Below are 19,407 nucleotides of genomic sequence, written 5' to 3'. Positions count from 1 at the left end.
GATCGGGCTATCTCATTGGTTGAGTGATCGCAAAGGCCAAGTGGTCTCATGTTCGATTTCTGATTCAGATAAAGTGATAAGTATTGAAAATTATTAAATTTTTAGAAAGAAAGCGACTCATCCTTTATACTACATCGGACTCATTAATGAAATAGCTGATAATGGGTGGTGTATCTTTGCTTAGCCATTTTGAGGAATGGAAGAAAAAATGTTATGGATATTTTTTATGGAATAGGTTGGCAAACGTGCAAGATCACTTCATACTAAGTAATCGACGCCACCCATCGGCCCATAGGGATATGCTTTGATGTTGGTTGTTAATGATCTTTACAGACTGTTCTGCATTAAGGAATATCATTACTTTAGAGCGCAGACCTTAGACCATTTCGTCTATTCTATTTGCATTAATACTAACATTAACAAAAACACATCATCGTAATATATTTTATTTAGTAACCAAACTCTTTACTTTTCATCGAAGGATAGGATATCATAGAATTCGAATAAAGAAAAAACTAGAAACGGATATAGAATCCGCATATAACATCAGCCACTAAAATTATCTATGATCACAAATCAGATATAATATAAGAACTCTAAATGCATTAGCCGCTATCTATAGAATCACTCGGAACCCGCCTTGCAACTGCCATTGAACTTGTATCGCTCCTTTGCCATATCTCCGACTACATTGTCTAAAGCCAAGCCATGATTTAGTGCCAATAGATGATATTAATCTCCAAACATTTCTAAATCACGTTTGAGTTTGTGAGATAGTTCATTCACCTTACAGTGTATATAACAAACCATCGTTCCACCCATAGCATCCTATATAAACGGTTCATTGAGGTCTCAGCACTTATTCTTTTATTGAATTTAACTACGAATCACTATTGAAAGTTATAATGTTTGTTATAAAGGCGATATTCTCTGTTTTGTCTGTTTTTCTGTCGGTGGAAGCTGTTCCTGTGGTTTTTAAAGGTACGTTCCTGTATTTATTTATGATATTTTGAATATAATTTACGAATATTTTTTTCATTGGTACGCAGTATTAAAATTGAGATTTCCTAGTAAAAGTTTAACTATTCTTGCTATAAAAAGTTAAACTTTAATTATTTCTGGGTTTTGTATCATTAAAACATAAGCCGGTGTACCTACTATGTTAACGCATTTAATAAGTTCGTTCGTTCATCCGTATTTCATACACTTATGTACAAAGTGACATAATTTTTTTATTATTGTTTCAGAATCCACACCCAATGGAGAATCCATAGTCGCGATATCATCTTCCGATCCAAACGTAGAGAAATATTTCACTGAACAATTTGCTACCAGATCTGGCTTCACACAAGTGCATCCTGAGGAACAAAATCGTCCATACAACAATGGACCTAATGGGCAAGGAGTACACTCAAGCGTCAGTATCGCTGTACCTGGCAAGGCTGTTGCGGGAGCCGGGAGAAGCTTCGCATCAGCATCCACGGGACCATTCGTCCCACTCTTCGCATTCCCCATAGCCCCTGAAGGCTTTGGCTTCAATAACTTTGACCTCAAAGACTGGGTTCGAAACGTTGAAAGCTTCTACAACCCACACTTTGCTGGCAATGGACAAGTAAACACTGCAACTGCAATTAACGATAACGGTCACATCTATGGTAATGTCAACAAAGTCGCGTTTGATAATAGAGAAAAAAGCACTGATAATTTTAATAGCATGGTAAAAAAATCAGATAATTCTGGTAAAATTGAGTCACCATTTGATAAGAAAGCGAAGAACAATGCAATCAATGACAACAAAGGAGGTTATAGAAGCTTTTGATGGTGATCTTATTTTGAACTGTATTACACTCTTACACTGATTTGTCAATTATTCAACGATAAGTTTCGTATTAATTAAGTTAAGAATATGATTCAGTAATAAACACAATTTAAAAATCAAGGTCTTTATTGATTTTTTCACTTAAACTAGTCACAATATTTTCAAAGATGTGGAGACAAGTTTTTTTTCGTCGTCTCAACATCTTTTTATATCTTAGTGAACACTTTAGTAGAATCCAGAGTTGACAGCGTGGGAGTGAGCAGCCTGGAGACCGGGGGCGTTGATGCTGGTGGCACCGCTGTGCTGGATACCGCCAGAGCGCTGTTGGACAACCTGGGCAGTGCTGGCGCCGTATCCTCCGATGTTTTCAGCAGCAGACACGGCTGAACCGTAACCAAGACCCCTGGTCTGGGCAGAAGACACTGAGGATCCGAAGCCAGAGTTCTGAGCAGAAGACAGAGCTGATCCATAACCACTGTTAGCTGAAGAAAGAGCTGATCCGTATCCATTCACGTTCTGGGCAGAGGAGACGGCGCTGTTGAAGCGAGGGAGGCCACCGCTCTGAGCAGACGAGACGGCAGATCCGAAGCCGTTGCCGCCAAGAGACTGGGCAGAAGATACGGCGTTACCGTAGCCGCCGAAGTTCTGAGCAGAGGCGACTGCGGATTCATAAGCTGGTTGAGGTGCTTGGTATACGCGTTGGTACTGCACTGGTTGACTGTTGCCAGCGCTGGCAATTCCTACACCACGAGCATAACCACCGTTGGAAGATCCAATGCCAGCACCGTATGCTTCACCGTCTCCAGACTGGAAAGAGGCACCGATGCCAGTAGAGTGGGAGATGCCGCCGATGTTGCTGCTGAAGCCGCTGCCGAAGCCGTAGGAGACGCTTGGTGAGCGACCGCTCCTTATGACCACAGCTGGGACTGCTGGAAGATATAAGAAAAATGTGAATTTCTATAGCAAACCAAATTATATTTCAAACAGTAATTAATGAACAGAAGTTAAAGTACTGTCACAAAATGTAATTAGATGTAATTGTTTTGTACTGGATCGTAAAGCTGACATTGTCAACAGACAAATTAATATTATCAGATATCCAAGTTCGATTACATTGGCTGATGTAAGTGGCTACTTACCATTGTACCAGACTGGCAATGCATTGCAAGCAGCAAGGATGGTGGCAAGGACGATGAATTTGGCGGCCATCTTTATTTTCTTTTCCAAGGATGTCTATACCTTTCCTCAGGTGGTTGTGGATAGTTGTGAAACATTCCCCTCAGCTTATATACTAGACACATGACGCCCCCCACTCAAAACTGACTGGGTCACCACTACACCCAAAGCCATTGACACTCATAAACAAAATTTATCTAACGAGTTACGGTAAACAGTTTTGATGGGTACAGGTGATCCGATACCATAAATTGTACGAGTAACATCTTTAAATTGATAAGACAACTGATTAATTGGGAGCAATAAAATGGAATCAGTTGATTTAGGAGAAAAAAACTTAAAAAAAGGATCCTTAATTAAAATATTTTCAAATTCGAGAGGAGGACGGAAAGCATTATATCATTTCTAATTAAATCTTCAAAGTGGTGAACAAAATGGCTCGAAACATAAATGTCACAATTTGTGTTAATTAATAAAGAAATCTATGAAAAGATTTCGTCTGTTAATCAAGTTTTTTTTTATATGATGATACCGGTGTCGATAATGGAGACAGGAGACTCCACTGTCAATATAGATATTTAAATAATTTTCCTGAATGAAGTTCTTAAAATTAGAAGACAAGTAAGTAACTTAAATTGTTCGGGCACTAGTTCATTATACATTAATCGAAGCTTTTAAATTCCTCTTTCTTCTATTCTATGTTCTAGATCTATTCTAAATAGACTTACTAAAGAAGAAAATATGCTGAAAAAGCAATGGGTCCCATCTTGAAATACAGAAAGACATATTCAGATATAGGTTTCATACACACTCGAAGGTCTGGTTATTAGTGTTATTATTTGTGATTAGTAACTAAACATCGAACTGCCAAATTATATAGATCTATAGACCGTAGAGGTATGGACTAATTAATTAACTTCAATACGTCATTATTCTTTTTATATCGTCGCACCTTTTATCCCCGTAGGGTTGGGTCTGCCCAACCCCCAATGCCACAATATGCACCTCTGGGTGCATATTATGGCATTGTACAATGCACACCCACTTTTCTCAATTTATACTGTAAGTCCCATGTAATAGGGGCTGAGCATATTGCCATATACCGAGCACATTTCCAGACTCCTGAGAACTTTTCTAAAAACCGAAAATAGCCCAGCAATACTTTGCCCGACTTGGGAATCGAACCCGAGACGCCTTGCCCGGCAGTTGCACTAACGACCACTTCGCCAACGAGGCATTCTATTATATCCAATTTCAAAAACCTATAAATGGGTCACTGCTGACCAAAAAGAAACCTCTTCTTACACGAAAAGGATTTGTTTTACAATACATTGTCATATTTAAAGGTAATTTCTTTTACTTAATTCATCGTATAGACAGGTAAGTGCTCTCCACAGAGTGCCCTCTTTTACCTATACGATGTTTTTAAAATATTTTTTTACGAAGACTCATAATTTTTTCTAATTATTAGGTGTAAGATTTTGATTACGTTACAGAAGTATCTTAAATTTATATTCCAGGTATCAGTTCGGTTTCTTTAATTAAAAATGTATAATCGTGAGTAATATCTTTGCTACTAAAAATCTCATTAAAATGGCGATATTATGAGTTAAAGTATCGCTTGAAAAATGCAGTGATATGATCTCGATAGTAATAAAAGTTAATGAAGCCCACAAATCAATAATTTTGTATGCTGCATCTTTTCTAGAAATTATTACTTCAGACTTAGGTCAGAGACCTGACGGAACAGGCAAATGATCTAAAAATTATATCCACATTATCATATAACATTCCTAATTTTATGGAGGATGTGAACCATTTATCAATAAAATCCTTTATATGGACTTAGATCTCACATCGATTATCATAAAGTAGTCGTCAAACTTAAACATAAAAGATTTTAATCAAAATAAAATAAAAATCTTTCGGTAAATCATAAAAACATTATTTATTGGATCCGTTATTTCTGAACAATATTTTAATCTTATTTTGAGGAAAATCACATTTCATTTACTATCCTAATTGGTAAAAATGTATATCACAGTTTTTCACTTGCAAATATTAGTACATAAATAGGTATCATTTGAATCACTCAATTAATATAAAAACACAGAGAGTAAAACAATGAAGGTATACAGTAAGAAAAAAAATCTTCAAAACAAAAAACATTAAATAACACCTAACCTATTCGTTATAATACACTATAAACTACAGCTAATCATTCAGTTTTACTCTCAGCAACAGCAGTAGCGCTGGCACTGGCACTAGCACCGGCATTGGACCGTGCAAACCCAAAACTATCCTGATCATCATAATCTTCACCATCATATCCATCGCCTCTGAACCCAAATCCTTGGAAACCATAGCCTCCTCCGTGAGGAGCTCCTCCAGAATAATAGTTTCCATTGAACTGAGCGTTGTAGCCTCCATTTCCATTGCTGTATCCTGGTCTGTAACCATTGTATCCATGGCCTTCATAGCCGTTATTGTAATATCCCTGGTTGTAGCCATGCCCGTGGCTGGGGAACCTATTATTGTATTGGTAGTTGTTGGGGTAGTATCCATTTGCATGTCCACCGCCGCCCTCATTGGCCGAAGACTGCGACTGACTGATGGCAATATTTATCGGTGGCTGGTATGGACCTTGGTAACCAGGATACCCTTGATGGCCTTGGTAACCATGGTAACCTTGGTAACCGCCTTGGTATCCTCCAAAACCTTCGCAAATTCCATACTTTTTACACAATTTCTTTTTGTGTAAAGTGCGAGGTTCCCGTACTAAGCTGTCTGATTGCACATTGGCAGCATCTGGAAAAGAAAAAATATGTCAAAATTGTTATTCAAAATATTTTGGAACCGAAACACTTGGATGTGCTAAAATGCAAAAGATTAAGGTGTGGCTGTTTTGCACGATCGAAATCGACATCTACTCTATAAAACATTCGATTAAACTAGTACAACGCGTACGTACAGACACGCCCTTTATTTATGGCAGAACCTCCCACAGGAAGTATGTCAGTTACATTAAAATGAAGAAATTACATTGTTAGTAAATCTTGCAAAAACGTTAAGCACACGATAAGGTTACACACGAGAAGCTATTGAAGGACAGACCCTTTGGAATTTATGAAGCAACTGTGACTCATCTTTATAACATACGGTAAAGAAACGAAATTAATGTTATGTACAAAGTTCTGGTGACTCATCACACCCTAATCCAATGTCACGTAAGTAGACCACCCAATTACCTACTACGCAAACGACAATTACCGCCAATTACCTAACGGTATCGAAACTGCAAGTTTTATCGATTGATCGTGACCCCAGAAAGCAGATTATAGAGTATCGATAAATTACTACCTTCGGCTAGGGTTGGGCTGCATCCCGCAAGTGCGATGGCAAAAAACAATGCGCGAATGTACACCATGTTTTATTGTTTATAGTGTGTTCCGTTAAATGTGTTTTATTTTTTTGCGAGAGCAGCTTTATAGGTCGGCCTGGAGGTCGTGCCCCACGCCTCGACAACTCGAGACATTGAGGTTTTATTCGGTAAAATCCCACGGAAGCAAGTCAATCGTTATAAAATTGTAAACAATACTGTATTTGTCGACCGGAAATTCTTTATTCAAATGATGATAGGAAGTGTTATGTATCAGAATAACCTATTCTTCTCGGTCAAAGAAATTTCCTGGGGTTTATAGGAGTTAATTACCATTAATTAAGACCTATAGTAGTTCCATTATTTTGTATAATGTGAAATAACGGATACGTTTCAGTTCATTGTGTTCATTCAGTCTATCTCAACTTCATCTCGCTTCAAAAGTACTACACATACTTAAGTGGGTGCTAATTTTTGCAGCATGTTTACAGTACAAATAGTCACTTACAGAGATTTCTTACGTTATTGGAAATTACTATCTTCATATATCTGTGACTGCCGTACCCAAGGTCTCGTATTGGTCATCGTTCATCATAATATTACGTAACATTAAAACACTCTCTTTAATGAAGTTGCGAAATGATCTGTGAATGAATGATTACATTACAATATTAACCTTGATCTTGATTGTTAGGTAACAGTTAATGAACTTGGTCTCGTTTCTCTTCGTTGTAATTAAGTACAAAGATCCGGTTTGTCTACTTATTATTTAACTTTGAAAGTGGATCACTATTTTGGAAGATCACGTCAGGAGTAATTGCTCTAGATCAATCATCATCTCGATTGGTGTCATGCTAAGTATTCGGTTGAATTTTTACATATTTCTGCTGTATGTTTTAGAAACTCACAATTGCTGTGTTCCTCTGGGATCTTTGATGGAGAAACGTGCAGGTTATTCTCAGCTAATGACGCAATGACAATTAATAGATACATTGCTGATAAGAACGTACATTCTTAAAGGAGAAAAATCATCTAACGACCTCTCCCGCCTTGGGTGAGGCGAGAGCGAGTGTCAGACTCTTACTGACTAAAAACTACCCTTCTACTGCTTTGAGCCGGAATCCCGGTAACCTGTAACGATTAATTATTATGTTATCGGCTTACTCACGTACTATTTTGACGAGGAACTCGACTAGTTTCAAGCCATGCTAGAGGCTCATATTCATGAGCAGCATTCCGCGACACACGACGCGGCGATTGTCGCGCTGCTACTAGTCTTGAAACTAGTCGAGTTCCTCGTCAAAATAGTACGTGAGTAAGCCGATAACATAATAATTAATTTAGTATGTCTCACGAAAGTTACAATAAAAACCTGTAACGATGTCCGCAGCTCCGAGTACCTAGTTTCATATTTCCTATTTGGGAGATACTTTCATCTTAGATGTAGCTAAACATTTCATAGTCTATGTAACGATCATAGTCCAAGTAACAAAGATACTGGTTAGAACAACAGCCAGTTAAACCGACCGGTCAAAGTTCCTACCATTTAACGGTAGCGACAAGAGCTATTACTATAAAAGTGATTCCTCAAACAGGACAATAAACTCAGTTTGTACAATCAAAGTAGGCAATCACCATGTAATAAAGACGTGAAGAAAAACTGACTTTTATATTATCGCAGCCCGTTATATTCGGAGATTTGCTTTCTGCCGTCCTATTTCTTGGCCGGGTTAATGAGGTACCAGAATGTTTGTTGCCATGTGTGAGCAAATAAAATTTCTATTCTATTCTATGATTACTTAGTTATCAGAAATCAAGGAAAAAGGAGAGGAAATAAAGTCATAATTTATATTGTTATTAAAATACGTATTTTTATTAGCAAAGGGGTAAATAAAAAGAATCTAAAAATTCGTATTAAAAGTGTATTTTTTTTCTACACAAAGTGAGTAGGCTGCGCGACATCGCTGCGTCTGCGCACGCTACTCATGATGAAGAGTCCATCTGTGATTCAAAACTAGTAGAGCTTTAATTCACGTGAGTAAACCATGACTTTAGTTAATTTAGTATGTCTCACGATAATTATTATAAAAATAAAGTGAACTTCGGATATTTCGTCATAGTATCACAAACAATGGTAAGAAGTCAGAAATAATTTTAAATTGTATACTTTTTTTTGTGGATTCTAATTTTACCGCACAAAGAATTAAATTAAATTCTTCTTTAAAATCTATAAATATTCTATGACATCTATTTAGTATAAAATAAAGAAAAAAAACGGTATATCACCTTTTTTGTTCCTTTTCTAGTGATTAATTTCTTTAGTAATCGTATCCTTAGGTAAACCAGTATCTAAGTTCTAAGTTTATCTATATCTAGTGTCATCGACCATAATGTTCCTATGTTTTTTAATCATCTGGCGCTTGACGAGGTATTAATGAACTTGTAGGCCAAATGCAATTTGTTCCTGCCATTTAAGAGATATACAAAGTTGTATCACTGACTAATTTTAAACTCACGTGTATTTAATTTATTTTCGCCTTGATAATATTTATCTATATCTTTTTATGCTGTTATGTAGATATATGTATGAAATAACATGTGATTTTTTGCTTTTTGCATTTTATTTCCCAAAAGACAATAATAATGACAATGGCTTGAATTTAATGGTTTTAGTAATAAACTTTAAGCGAAGTATGAAGTGAAGTGTAGTGTAATGATCTAAGAATGTATTAGGCGTAATCCAGACTTCATCAATTAAACACGTGTATCCTAAATAATAAACTGTTTCCTTTACACCCGACACCTCATAGCAATCTTGCCAGGATCAAAATCAAAGTTAAATCATTTATTAAAAGTAAACCCCTTTAAGGTTACTACTTTTGAATATAAAAAAAAACTTACAGATAACAACTAATAAAGATAGTCTGTCGATCGGTCCACTAGCGACTCGGTAGAAGTGGTTTATAGTTTAAAAAAAACTCTATCTCTGGTAGAAAAGCTCCCTAAGGCTTGTTTAAAAACGGTCTTAATTAAAATCAAGTTGTAATATCACCAGTGTTTGATAAGATCTTGTTAAACTCCAAACACCGTTGTTGTCAAATATTATAATTTAATCTAGAACTCCGTTGTAAAATATGACAAAATTAACATATTTACATGTAACTAATTAATAAAGTGACACCGTTTTTATCTTAGTTTCAATAAATCACCGAAATAAATGTTTCTCTTCGTTTATGTAAAACAATTTAATATTTTCTGACAAATGGTGCTACGTGGTATATATGCACCGCTATGCAGAGATAACACTATAATTGATTTGTGACCAAGATTACATTTGTGTCCTGTTAGTTAAATGATTACCACTGAAACGAATAATGAGAATTTAAGGATATTTCATTTAATTTTTTTTTATGATAACTCGGGTTCACCCTCTATTACTAAGGACTCATAAATGGATGTAATTAGTCAAAATTTAGTTTTATGTGTGCTGTGCACCTCTGACATCTGCCTGCTCCTTGAAATCCGTGTAATATTAAAAGGTAATGTCCTTTTATGATTCAGTTCCAGGGTTGCGGATTGCAGATCATGCGCGAAAAGTTATCGCGTCACCAGCTCAAAGCAGAAGTTAGAAAGTATTGTGGTTTTTAGTCAGTCTGACACTGCCTCATGTTTCATTACGCTCCTAAAAATAAAGGCCATTAGAGTGCAGAAAATAATATACGATGTGTCTACATTCTAACACGATCTTATCAACTTATTAGTCCAGAACAGTAAATTCCCAACTGAGTACCTCGGGCGACAACCCGTTCAAACATAAACTGTCAACATTATAATAAACTGAACGACATTTTGCTAAATAACGGCAATTTTTATGACTCCTTAATTATATTCCTAATTTGAGATACAATACCTTTTATAACTACAAAACGGAAGCATAAAACGATCTACATATTTCCTTAATAGTTTTTGCATAATCTGTATTTTTGACCATAAATTTGGTCGCGAGGTGCTGCGTGGGCGCAGAAACGACCTCCGTGTTGCGATTTTGCTTGTATGACGCTGTATGACGATTTCCTTGTCAAGTGACTCTTATGTTAATTAGTGCTATTAATTTATTATTACTATGGCTGTCAAGCCCTTGAGTATTCTTAATTATTTCGCTATTTTATGGTGTTTTTGCAGATTAAAATACGAAAATCGATTGCACTAGACCGACTTGTACTTGGCTGGTTTTTATCATCAACCAATCCCCGATTCTTAAACCTCAAAAGGTCTAGAACGCACTTTTAATGTCTCTTATGTTTCGGATGTCCACGGGCGGCGGCAATTGCTTACCATCAGGTGATCCGTCTGCTCGTTTACCGTTTAATACCACAAAAATCTCGTATTTCCCGATTGAAATAAAAACTATCTATTTTTACTTTGCTACAATTTCTTAACTCATAATAAATTAATATTGTGTTTGTTGTTCCAAAATTTATAAGGCGCTAATTTATGCCTGAGATTCGAAAATTGGATATTTTACGATGATAGAACGGCATTCGTTTAGTACGACAAGTTTTTTTATATTATTTAGCATTTCTTCCTAATTTGAACAGATTTATATTATTATATTTTCTTAGTAGTCTAGAAATGGATTTATTTAATTTTGATCTTAGGTAGATACGAATAGCGTTTCTATGCAAGATTGAGGAATGAAATCGTGTCAATTGCTACCAATAGCTTTAAGTTTATTTTGTGAAAAAATTGCACCTGTTGCTAAGTCTAATAAAAGAAAGATCATAGTGACCAATTACAAATGTCTCGAATTTAGGCTTCATCATGTTAACTCCTAACAGTATTAATAGAATTTTCGGTGGAACGATTTTTCAAAATCATCGGAGTCTCTAGCCAAATACCACTTTAGGGCTTACAGAGAGAGTAGAAAATTCAATGTATGGGGATGACACTGACAAGTTTAAAAATTTACGTCAATCCCATACAATTTAGTTTTCTATTCTATTTTTAGACAAGCCCTAAATGGTATTTGGCTATAGGCTCATGTTTTTATGCAAACTTGCTGATTAAGAGTGAAGCATTTTTCTGTTCAACTTCAGATGTATGAACGCGATGAAACTACAAAGTAGATATACAACAAAGATCGTAGGCAGTCGCTAGTTTCTATAGGTTTTCTCCTTGAGACAAAGTACTTATGTATAACCAAAAAGATACAACTGTAAGCAATCATTGAGCTTTATAACGAGAGGATATTTATAAACACTATTGAATTTAATGAATATGTAAAGAAGTATTCTAAATTGTTTAAAAAAGTTTGCTCTATTGCTAAATCACTATATTTGAGCTCTAAAATAAAAAACAGTTCCAATGTAATTAAAGCGACCTGGAGTATTATTAATGGTGAAGCAGGAAGATCTAAAAGGAGAAGTAGTGAATATAATCTGGTAATTGATAATAATGTAATTAAATCAGATGCTGAAGTTGCAGCCGCATTTGAAAACTTCTTTTCGGACATTCCTGTTTCCACTACCAGGTCCTTGAATTCATCACCCACTATCGCAGAATCTTTACTAAAAGAAAATTTTGTAGCTTGCCATTCAAGTTTCAATTTTGAACACATAGATTATACAGATATAATTAAAACGTTCCATACTTTGAATAAGAAAAAGACTGCTGACCTGTGGGGTAATTCTGTGTACATTACCAGCTCTGTAATAACTATTGTGGCACCTGTATTAGCTTTAATTTTTAATAACTGTATTGATCGTGGTGTGTTTCCTGATCTCATGAAGAATAGTAAAATAACTCCGTTATTTAAATCGGGTAGTACTTCTGACCCCACTAACTTTAGACCTATTTCAGTACTACCTACATTCAGTAAAATTTTTGAAAAAATTATTCTAAATCAGATGCAAAGATTTTTTAATAGAAATAAATTATTGCATGGTAACCAGTTTGGATTTACAAGGGGTCGTTCAACAACTGATGCCGGTGTTGAACTTCTTAATCAAGTATATGACGCGTGGGAGGACTCAGGGGACGCATTGGGTGTTTTTTGTGATTTATCCAAGGCGTTCGATTGTGTCCTTCATGAAACACTGATCAGGAAGCTATCCCATTATGGAGTGCGGGGCAACTCTCTGGACCTACTTATCTCTTACTTGAGTAATAGAATTCAGAGAGTTGAGATTAACGGGAAAATTTCTGCCGGGTCTGTTGTTAGGATGGGTGTTCCGCAGGGGTCAATTCTCGGTCCGTTTTTATTTCTTATTTATATTAATGACTTACCTTACCTTGTAAAGGATAACCATGGGATAGTACTGTTTGCTGATGATACCTCTTTATTATTTAAACTCAAACGTGGACAATTAGTCAGTGATCATGTAAATAGTGCTCTCTCAAAAATAGTACGCTGGTTTAGTGCCAATAACTTGCTACTTAATGAAACAAAAACTAAATGCATTAAATTCACAACACCAAATGTTAGGCATGTCAAAACCAGCGTGCTAATCAAGGGCGGGGAGTTGGACCCTGTAGATTCAGCTATGTTTTTAGGTATAACCCTAGACGCTAAGCTACAGTGGGCCCCACATATAGATAAGTTGTCGAAAAGGCTCAGCTCAGCAGCATATGCCGTTAAAAAAATTAGAAATTTAACTGATGTAAATACAGCGCGTCTAGTATACTTTAGTTATTTCCATAGTATCATGTCATATGGTATTCTCCTGTGGGGGAATGCTGCTGACATTCAGTCTGTCTTTGTGCTGCAGAAGCGAGCCATTCGATCAATTTATAATCTTAGTCCGAGGCATTCTCTCAGGGAACTATTTAAAGAAATTAATATAATGACTGTTGCCTCTCAATATATCTATGAAAATATAGTGTATGCTCATAAAAACATAAAGTTATTTAAAAAGTACAGTGATATACACAATATCAACACTAGAAATAAAAATAAATATGTTGTTCCTACTACTAGACTTAAGAAAATAAGCGGTTCGTTTAGATGTCAATGTATACGCTTTTACAATAAAGTTCCCAGCCATATTCAAAGTTTAAACCTAGGTAAATTTAAAAATGTTATTAAAGAAAAACTTTGTAGTAAAGCTTTTTATAAAATAAAAGACTACTTGGAGGATAGTCAGGCTTGGGAATGAACTGCTATAATGTCCACACAGGTCTTGCTGACATGTTTGTAACATATAGTTACATTTTTTATACAATTTGACATTAACTTAATTTGACATTGTTTTATATATTTTTTTCCTTTTATATTTTTATATTTCCTTTAGAAATTGTTAGTTTGAGGACCGTGTGAGACTTTTGCTAGTCATTTTATTTTTAGTAAATTATATTCTGACAGTTTGAGCATTTGTGTGGCCTACCCAAATGTTCTTTTGGTTGGTGTTGTTCGTCGGATCATTCAGCAACAGCCGTCAGCTGAGCTGATTGTAAACTGACACATGCGTGCTGCCATCTGAACAGGTCCGCTCAAACTGCTGTGGTTCTTTCCTCAAAAGACCACTACAGAATCAACTTGCACGGTTCTCCGACATCTTTAATTGATTTGTCTGGACTTTAAAAGAGACTATGACCTCTGAGTTTGTTTCGGCATTTCTTCTCAGAGTAGTCGGATAGGAAATGCCGGCCTCATCTAGTTATTTAAGAGATTGACGTGTAAAAGTGTTATTTTATAACCTATTTGCAAAATAAATATCATTTATCATTTATCATTTAATAAATGAATAAAAAAAACTGTATATTTGCACCACTTATCGACCAGCGAGCTGTATGAATTGTAATCGGTCAAAGTAAAAGTTTATAAAAATACATAAAGGTACAGTTTAACATTAGCCAATTATAAATTTAATATCTTGATGAAATTAAGAAAGTGGTCACAATAAACTTTAAACTTTCTTTTAACCAAAACTATAATTATGAGTTCAAAAATAAATTATATTTATACATGTATAGGCACCATGTAATTTATTTTAACGGCTTTATTATAGGCGGTTAGCACACAAAAAGTAATTTGCTATACACATAACTTCTTTCGCATTTTATGAACTGCCAAAATGGATAATAATCTTAATTGACTCACTAAAAATATGAGCCATTTCTAAACGAGTTTGCGTCACGATTTTATGCGTTAATAATTTGAATTAGGGCAGGATTTTGAATGGTCATGGCAAATAATATTTTAGGAGCTCATCATTCAAAGAAGGTGATAACTTTTTTTATGAAACACGCCGGTAATCGACCAGACGTATTACCTGATGGTGGTAAGCAATCGCCGCCGCCCATGGACACTTGAAACACCAGAGGTGTTACAAGAGCGTTGCCGGCTTTTTGGGAGTTAGGAATTTAAGGGTTGTTGTTCGGGAACCGGAATGGGGAAGATTGAGAAGGGGGGAATTGGGCCTCCGGTAACCTCACTCACACAACGAAACACAACGCAAGCGTTGTTTCACGTCGGTTTTCTGTGAGGCCGTGATATTACTCCGATCGAGCCGGCCCATTCGTGCCGAAGCATGGCTCTCCCACACTTAAAACACACTTAACTCCAATGGTTGCAATCGCAGAGTTTTGTTTTTATAAAATAGAAGAGAAGGCAAACCAGCAGATGGATCACCCGATGGCAAGCGATCAGCGCCGCCCATGAACACCCGCTACACCAGAGGAGGTGCGTTGCCGGCCTTTTAAAATGAAATACGCTTTTTACCCGACTGCGCCAGAAGGAGGGTTATGTTTTTCGAGAGTATGTATGTATAATTGTTTGGCACGCTCTGCAGCCTAAATGACTTGATGGATTTTGGCTTGAGAGGTGTCGTTAGATTCGTATTTCCTATGAGAGTGACACTGGATATATCAAAATAATAAAAAAACGTAATTTAAAAAACTAAAAAACCCGACTGCGTTTCTTTATATATAACAAAATACCCATATACATCAAGAAGCCCTGATGAATACAGGTTGAATAGAATCTCTAGACAAAGTTTCAGCTTAAAATACGTTTAAAAAAAAATAGTACCAAATAATTGATATCGCATGGTTCTTGATTTCAAATCATACAAACGTGTCACAACACTACAGGGATCACTCGCTAATATTACGAAACATTTCTTCTGTCAATCTGATCGCCTAGTACCTGTCTACCTAATTTTGATTCGCGCGGCGGCGCGATTGGAAAAATTCATAACTTGGTACCATAAAAACATGAGTTTAAAAAACCCTTCCCGTATCGTTTGTTATGTTATCTAGAAACCGTGCACTTGATATGTATACCCCCTTTTTGTTACACCGTGTATAATATGAAAATGAAAAACCCTAAAAGAAGAGAAAGTCATTGTTAAATTGAAGCAGTTGGGACCCATTCTAAATATAAAGACTTAGTGAGGACACATGCGGTTGGCTTTCTGCTGCTACAATTTCCTCCAAAACAATCGAGCGATCCTCGAAATAAATCGAGCATTCCTCGATAACAATCGAGCGTTCCTCGAAAACTATCAAGCGGTCCTTAAAAACAGTCGAGCGATCCTCGAAATCAATCGAGCTATCCTCGAAATCATTCAAGCTATACTCGAAATTATTCGGGCGTTCCTCGAAAACAATCGGGCGATCCTCGAAAACAATCGAGCGTTACTCGAAAACTATCGAGCGGTCCTCGAACGCTATCGAGAGTTACTCGAAAGCTATCGAGCGATACTCGAAAGCTATCAAGCAATCCTCGTAATCAATCGAGTGTTCCTCGAAATAAATCGAGCATTCCTCGATAACAATCGAGCGTTCCTCGAAAACTATCAAGCGGTCCTTAAAAACAGTCGAGCGATCCTCGAAATCAATCGAGCTATCCTCGAAATCATTCAAACTATACTCGAAATTAATCGGGCATTTCTCGAAAACAATCGGGCATTCCTCGAAAACAATCGAGCGTTACTCGAAAACCATCGAGCGATCCTCGAAAACTATCGCGTGTTCCTCGAAAACAATCGAGAGTTACTCGAAAGCTATCAAGCGGTCCTCGAAAGCTATCGAGCAGTTCTCGAAAGCAATCGAGACTTCCTCGAAAGCTATCGAGCGAACCTCGAAATCAATCGAGCGTTCCTCGAAATCTATCGAGTAATCCTCGAAATTAATCGGGCATTCTTCGAAATCAATCGGGCATTCCTCGAAAACAATCGGGCATTCCTCGAAAACAATCGAGCGCTACACGAAAACCATCGAGCGATCCTCGAAAACTATCGAGCGATCTTCGAAAACTATCAAACAGTCCTCGAAATCAGTCGAGCGTTACTCGAAAACTATCGAGTAATCCTCGAAATTAATCGGGCATTACTCGAAAACAGTCGGGCTTTCCTCGAAAACTATCGAGCGATCCTCGAAATTAAACGGGCGTTCCTCGAAAACAATCGAGCGAACCTCGAAATTAATCGAGCAATCCTCGAAAACCATCGAGCGATCCTCGAAAACAATCGAGCGTTCCTCGAAATCAATCGAGCGAACCTCGAAAGCAATCGAGAGTTCCTCGAAAACAATAAGGAATACTCAGGAGGCTTTTCATGAGCAGCATTCTATTTTTGAATATGAGCCTCCAGCATGGCTTAAAACTAGTCGAGTTCCTCATCAAACAGTTACATATAAGCCGTTAACATAGTAATTATTCCATTCAACTCTTCAAGTTTCCTGCACGTATCGTTAGATTGGATAAGGAAGTCAAGTCATTCTCGGCGATGGGAGACATTCGAATATTTTAAACCCTCAAAAATAAAAACTTTTTTATTTTCGTGTCCGTTTTTGCTCTTATCTGCACAACATTTTTGAATAATAAAATATTAAAAATTTCGGACCCGATAATAGGTAACTAAAGAAAGTTCGCAATAAATTACTTACAAAAAGGGGTGGAGCCCGAGTCAAAATTTATTTGACTCTTTTAAAATAGACTATGACATTCTGGTTTCTCGATTATTTTGTTATTAAAATGTATCTATTAGATCGAATTATTTAAATTCTCAAACTCATGAGTCTTCGTTTTTTTTAATTTATAAAGAGAAATATGATTTTGATTCTATAAATTACAGTTTTAACAATAAATTAGAAATCTGTGTGTCACCAGACTGCTAAATGAATGTAAGTATGTTATTTATTGTTTTTTGCCATACAAGGGAGCAGTGAAAACTGGTTATTTATTGAGTTATTAGAATAAAAAGGATTTAATGCAATAAATTGTGCCGTAATTTTGTATGACTACTGTTATAATGTTTTTTGTCAAACGTGTTTAGAGAGAAGCGAATTCTCAAACAAGTGTAAGAAATTAAATCCGAACGATTCTGCTCGAATTGCATGCATTTTTTTCTTTTCGTTGGCAAGCAATATTTGTTTTATTAACTAAAAAAATATTCTTTCTTATCAAAAATTTACCAGAAATACATAAATAAGCGTGAGACAAAATTACAATCACATAAATTGTTTTGTCATGTGTTCATTTTGTCATAAATAGGTATATTTCTCCTCTTTTAAAATTAGACTACTCTTTATTCAGGGAACGCGAGTGAAGTCGTTGGTAGAAACTAGTTTATAGGAAGATAGATACATAATGTGGTTGAATTTAGATCAACTAACGGTTTAAGTTCATATTTGATTAGTATGATCTATCGCAAAGAAATTAAATATTAATATAAAATCAATTCAATTTTGTCTTAGTTAATTTATACATTAATAATTATGTGTTTATTATAAAATAATTATTTATGAGAAAAATAATTATGTATATTCTCTTAAGACAATATTTTTGATAAATGTTTTTATTTAATTAGTCGGATTTCTTTTTCTATCGATAGTCATGATTTATAGATTATATTATTATTCGTTGATAATATTGTCTTGGAATATTATTTTCAAATATTGAATCTGGGGGCACGGCAGTGCCCGCCAAGTCGAGCAAAAAAAGCGGCACGGCCGTACCATCCTTTTCTCGAAGCAATTCGGGCCTTTTTCGACCCCCTATAATTCGGTTGTGGATAAAGCAAGAAACCTGAATCTTCAGTAACTAATCCGGCATTGTATAAACACGGAATATTTAAAATTTCAGTCAATTTGAACCAGTAGTTTAAGAATGACAACTTGTTAAAGTTTCTAAATTTTGTCACTCACTGACTCACCGATCATCAAAAGTCCAAGGCACTTCTAGCAGACTTAGAAGCTTCATATTTGGAATACATATAGAGTTTAGTGTCTTAATCATGGGAAAACTTAAATATTTTGTAATTTCGGTCCAGTTTTCCAAATACACCAACTGCATAAATAACTTTGTAATCCCATATAAATATATGGGATTACAAAGTTATTTATGCAGTTGGTGGTTGAGGAAGACTACATATAAAAATAAGAAAATATCATAAGACCTTTAACAAAATTCGTTAGAAGTAGATGGTATCAAAAAGAAAGGCTCTACAAAAAGAAGTGAGATCCCATCAAAAACATCCTGTAAAAAACCCAAGTCTCGCAGCTCAGTCTTTCTACCGTCAAAAGTTGTGAGATCCATGTAATACCAAGTCGGTTAATCTATTTAGTGTCTACTTGAAGGACCATCTGTCTTAAGTTATTACATAAGTTATTAGCATGCCAATATTAAAAATATTTAACGTTTTAAACAAATAGATCGACTTGGACATCGCATGAAAACAAAATGAATATTACAATATTATATTAGATTCTTTAGTCTCTCGCGCCTCACGCGATTGAAACTCTCGTTCCTGTTGGTCGCTGGCCCGTCGTGCTGTGTAGTGTGATACATACTAATAATCAAATCAAGCGATGTCCAAGTCGATCTATTTGTTTAAAACGTTAATTATTTTTAATATTGGCATGATAATAACTTATGTAATAACTTAAGACAGAAGGTCCTTCAAGTAGACACTAAATAGATTAACCGACTTGGTATTACATGGATCTCACAACTTTTGACGGTAGAAAGACTGAGCTGCGAGACTTGGGTTTTTTACAGGATGTTTTTGATGGGATATTATATAAGTATAAA

The 19,407-nt window shown here is 35.9% G+C and overlaps 3 protein-coding genes across 3 annotated transcripts; 1 reads left to right on the top strand and 2 right to left on the bottom strand.

The window, feature by feature from the left end:
* Window positions 1-815: 815 nt before the first annotated feature.
* LOC118274576 (uncharacterized) lies at window positions 816-1,939 on the top strand. The gene is made up of 2 exons (XM_035592156.2): window positions 816-981; window positions 1,248-1,939. Exons 1-2 carry the CDS (start codon window positions 906-908, stop codon window positions 1,817-1,819), a joined length of 648 nt encoding a protein of 215 aa, XP_035448049.2. The 5' UTR covers window positions 816-905; the 3' UTR covers window positions 1,820-1,939.
* Window positions 1,928-3,122, bottom strand: LOC118274569 (fibroin heavy chain-like). Its single transcript, XM_035592143.2, has 2 exons — window positions 2,959-3,122; window positions 1,928-2,748 (listed from the first exon to the last, which is right to left on the bottom strand). The coding sequence occupies exons 1-2, from the start codon at window positions 3,026-3,028 to the stop codon at window positions 2,045-2,047; spliced, it is 774 nt and encodes a 257-aa protein (XP_035448036.1). The 5' UTR covers window positions 3,029-3,122; the 3' UTR covers window positions 1,928-2,044.
* A 1,802-nt stretch (window positions 3,123-4,924) lies between these two features.
* Window positions 4,925-6,496, bottom strand: LOC118276284 (prisilkin-39-like). Its single transcript, XM_035594540.2, has 2 exons — window positions 6,356-6,496; window positions 4,925-5,803 (listed from the first exon to the last, which is right to left on the bottom strand). The coding sequence occupies exons 1-2, from the start codon at window positions 6,420-6,422 to the stop codon at window positions 5,214-5,216; spliced, it is 657 nt and encodes a 218-aa protein (XP_035450433.2). The 5' UTR covers window positions 6,423-6,496; the 3' UTR covers window positions 4,925-5,213.
* Window positions 6,497-19,407: the final 12,911 nt, after the last annotated feature.

Source organism: Spodoptera frugiperda, chromosome 15, assembly GCF_023101765.2.
Source record: "Spodoptera frugiperda isolate SF20-4 chromosome 15, AGI-APGP_CSIRO_Sfru_2.0, whole genome shotgun sequence".
NCBI classification, from domain to species: Eukaryota; Metazoa; Arthropoda; class Insecta; order Lepidoptera; family Noctuidae; genus Spodoptera; species Spodoptera frugiperda.
Note: the sequence above shows the minus strand (reverse complement) of the source record. Positions and strands in the feature narration are given on the sequence as shown.

What these genes read in the sequence shown, in the direction of transcription:
- LOC118276284 (XM_035594540.2), bottom strand. Translation starts at nt 6,422, where the DNA reads ATGGTGTACATTCGCGCATTGTTTTTTGCCATCGCACTTGCGGGATGC. An exon ending in CAGCCCAACCCTAGCCGAAG is followed by an intron (nt 5,804 to 6,355) that starts GTAGTAATTTAT and finishes TTTCTTTTCCAG; the next exon opens with ATGCTGCCAATGTGCAATCA.
- LOC118274576 (XM_035592156.2), top strand. Translation starts at nt 906, where the DNA reads ATGTTTGTTATAAAGGCGATATTCTCTGTTTTGTCTGTTTTTCTGTCG. An exon ending in TGTTCCTGTGGTTTTTAAAG is followed by an intron (nt 982 to 1,247) that starts GTACGTTCCTGT and finishes TTATTGTTTCAG; the next exon opens with AATCCACACCCAATGGAGAA.
- LOC118274569 (XM_035592143.2), bottom strand. Translation starts at nt 3,028, where the DNA reads ATGGCCGCCAAATTCATCGTCCTTGCCACCATCCTTGCTGCTTGCAAT. An exon ending in ATTGCCAGTCTGGTACAATG is followed by an intron (nt 2,749 to 2,958) that starts GTAAGTAGCCAC and finishes TATATCTTCCAG; the next exon opens with CAGTCCCAGCTGTGGTCATA.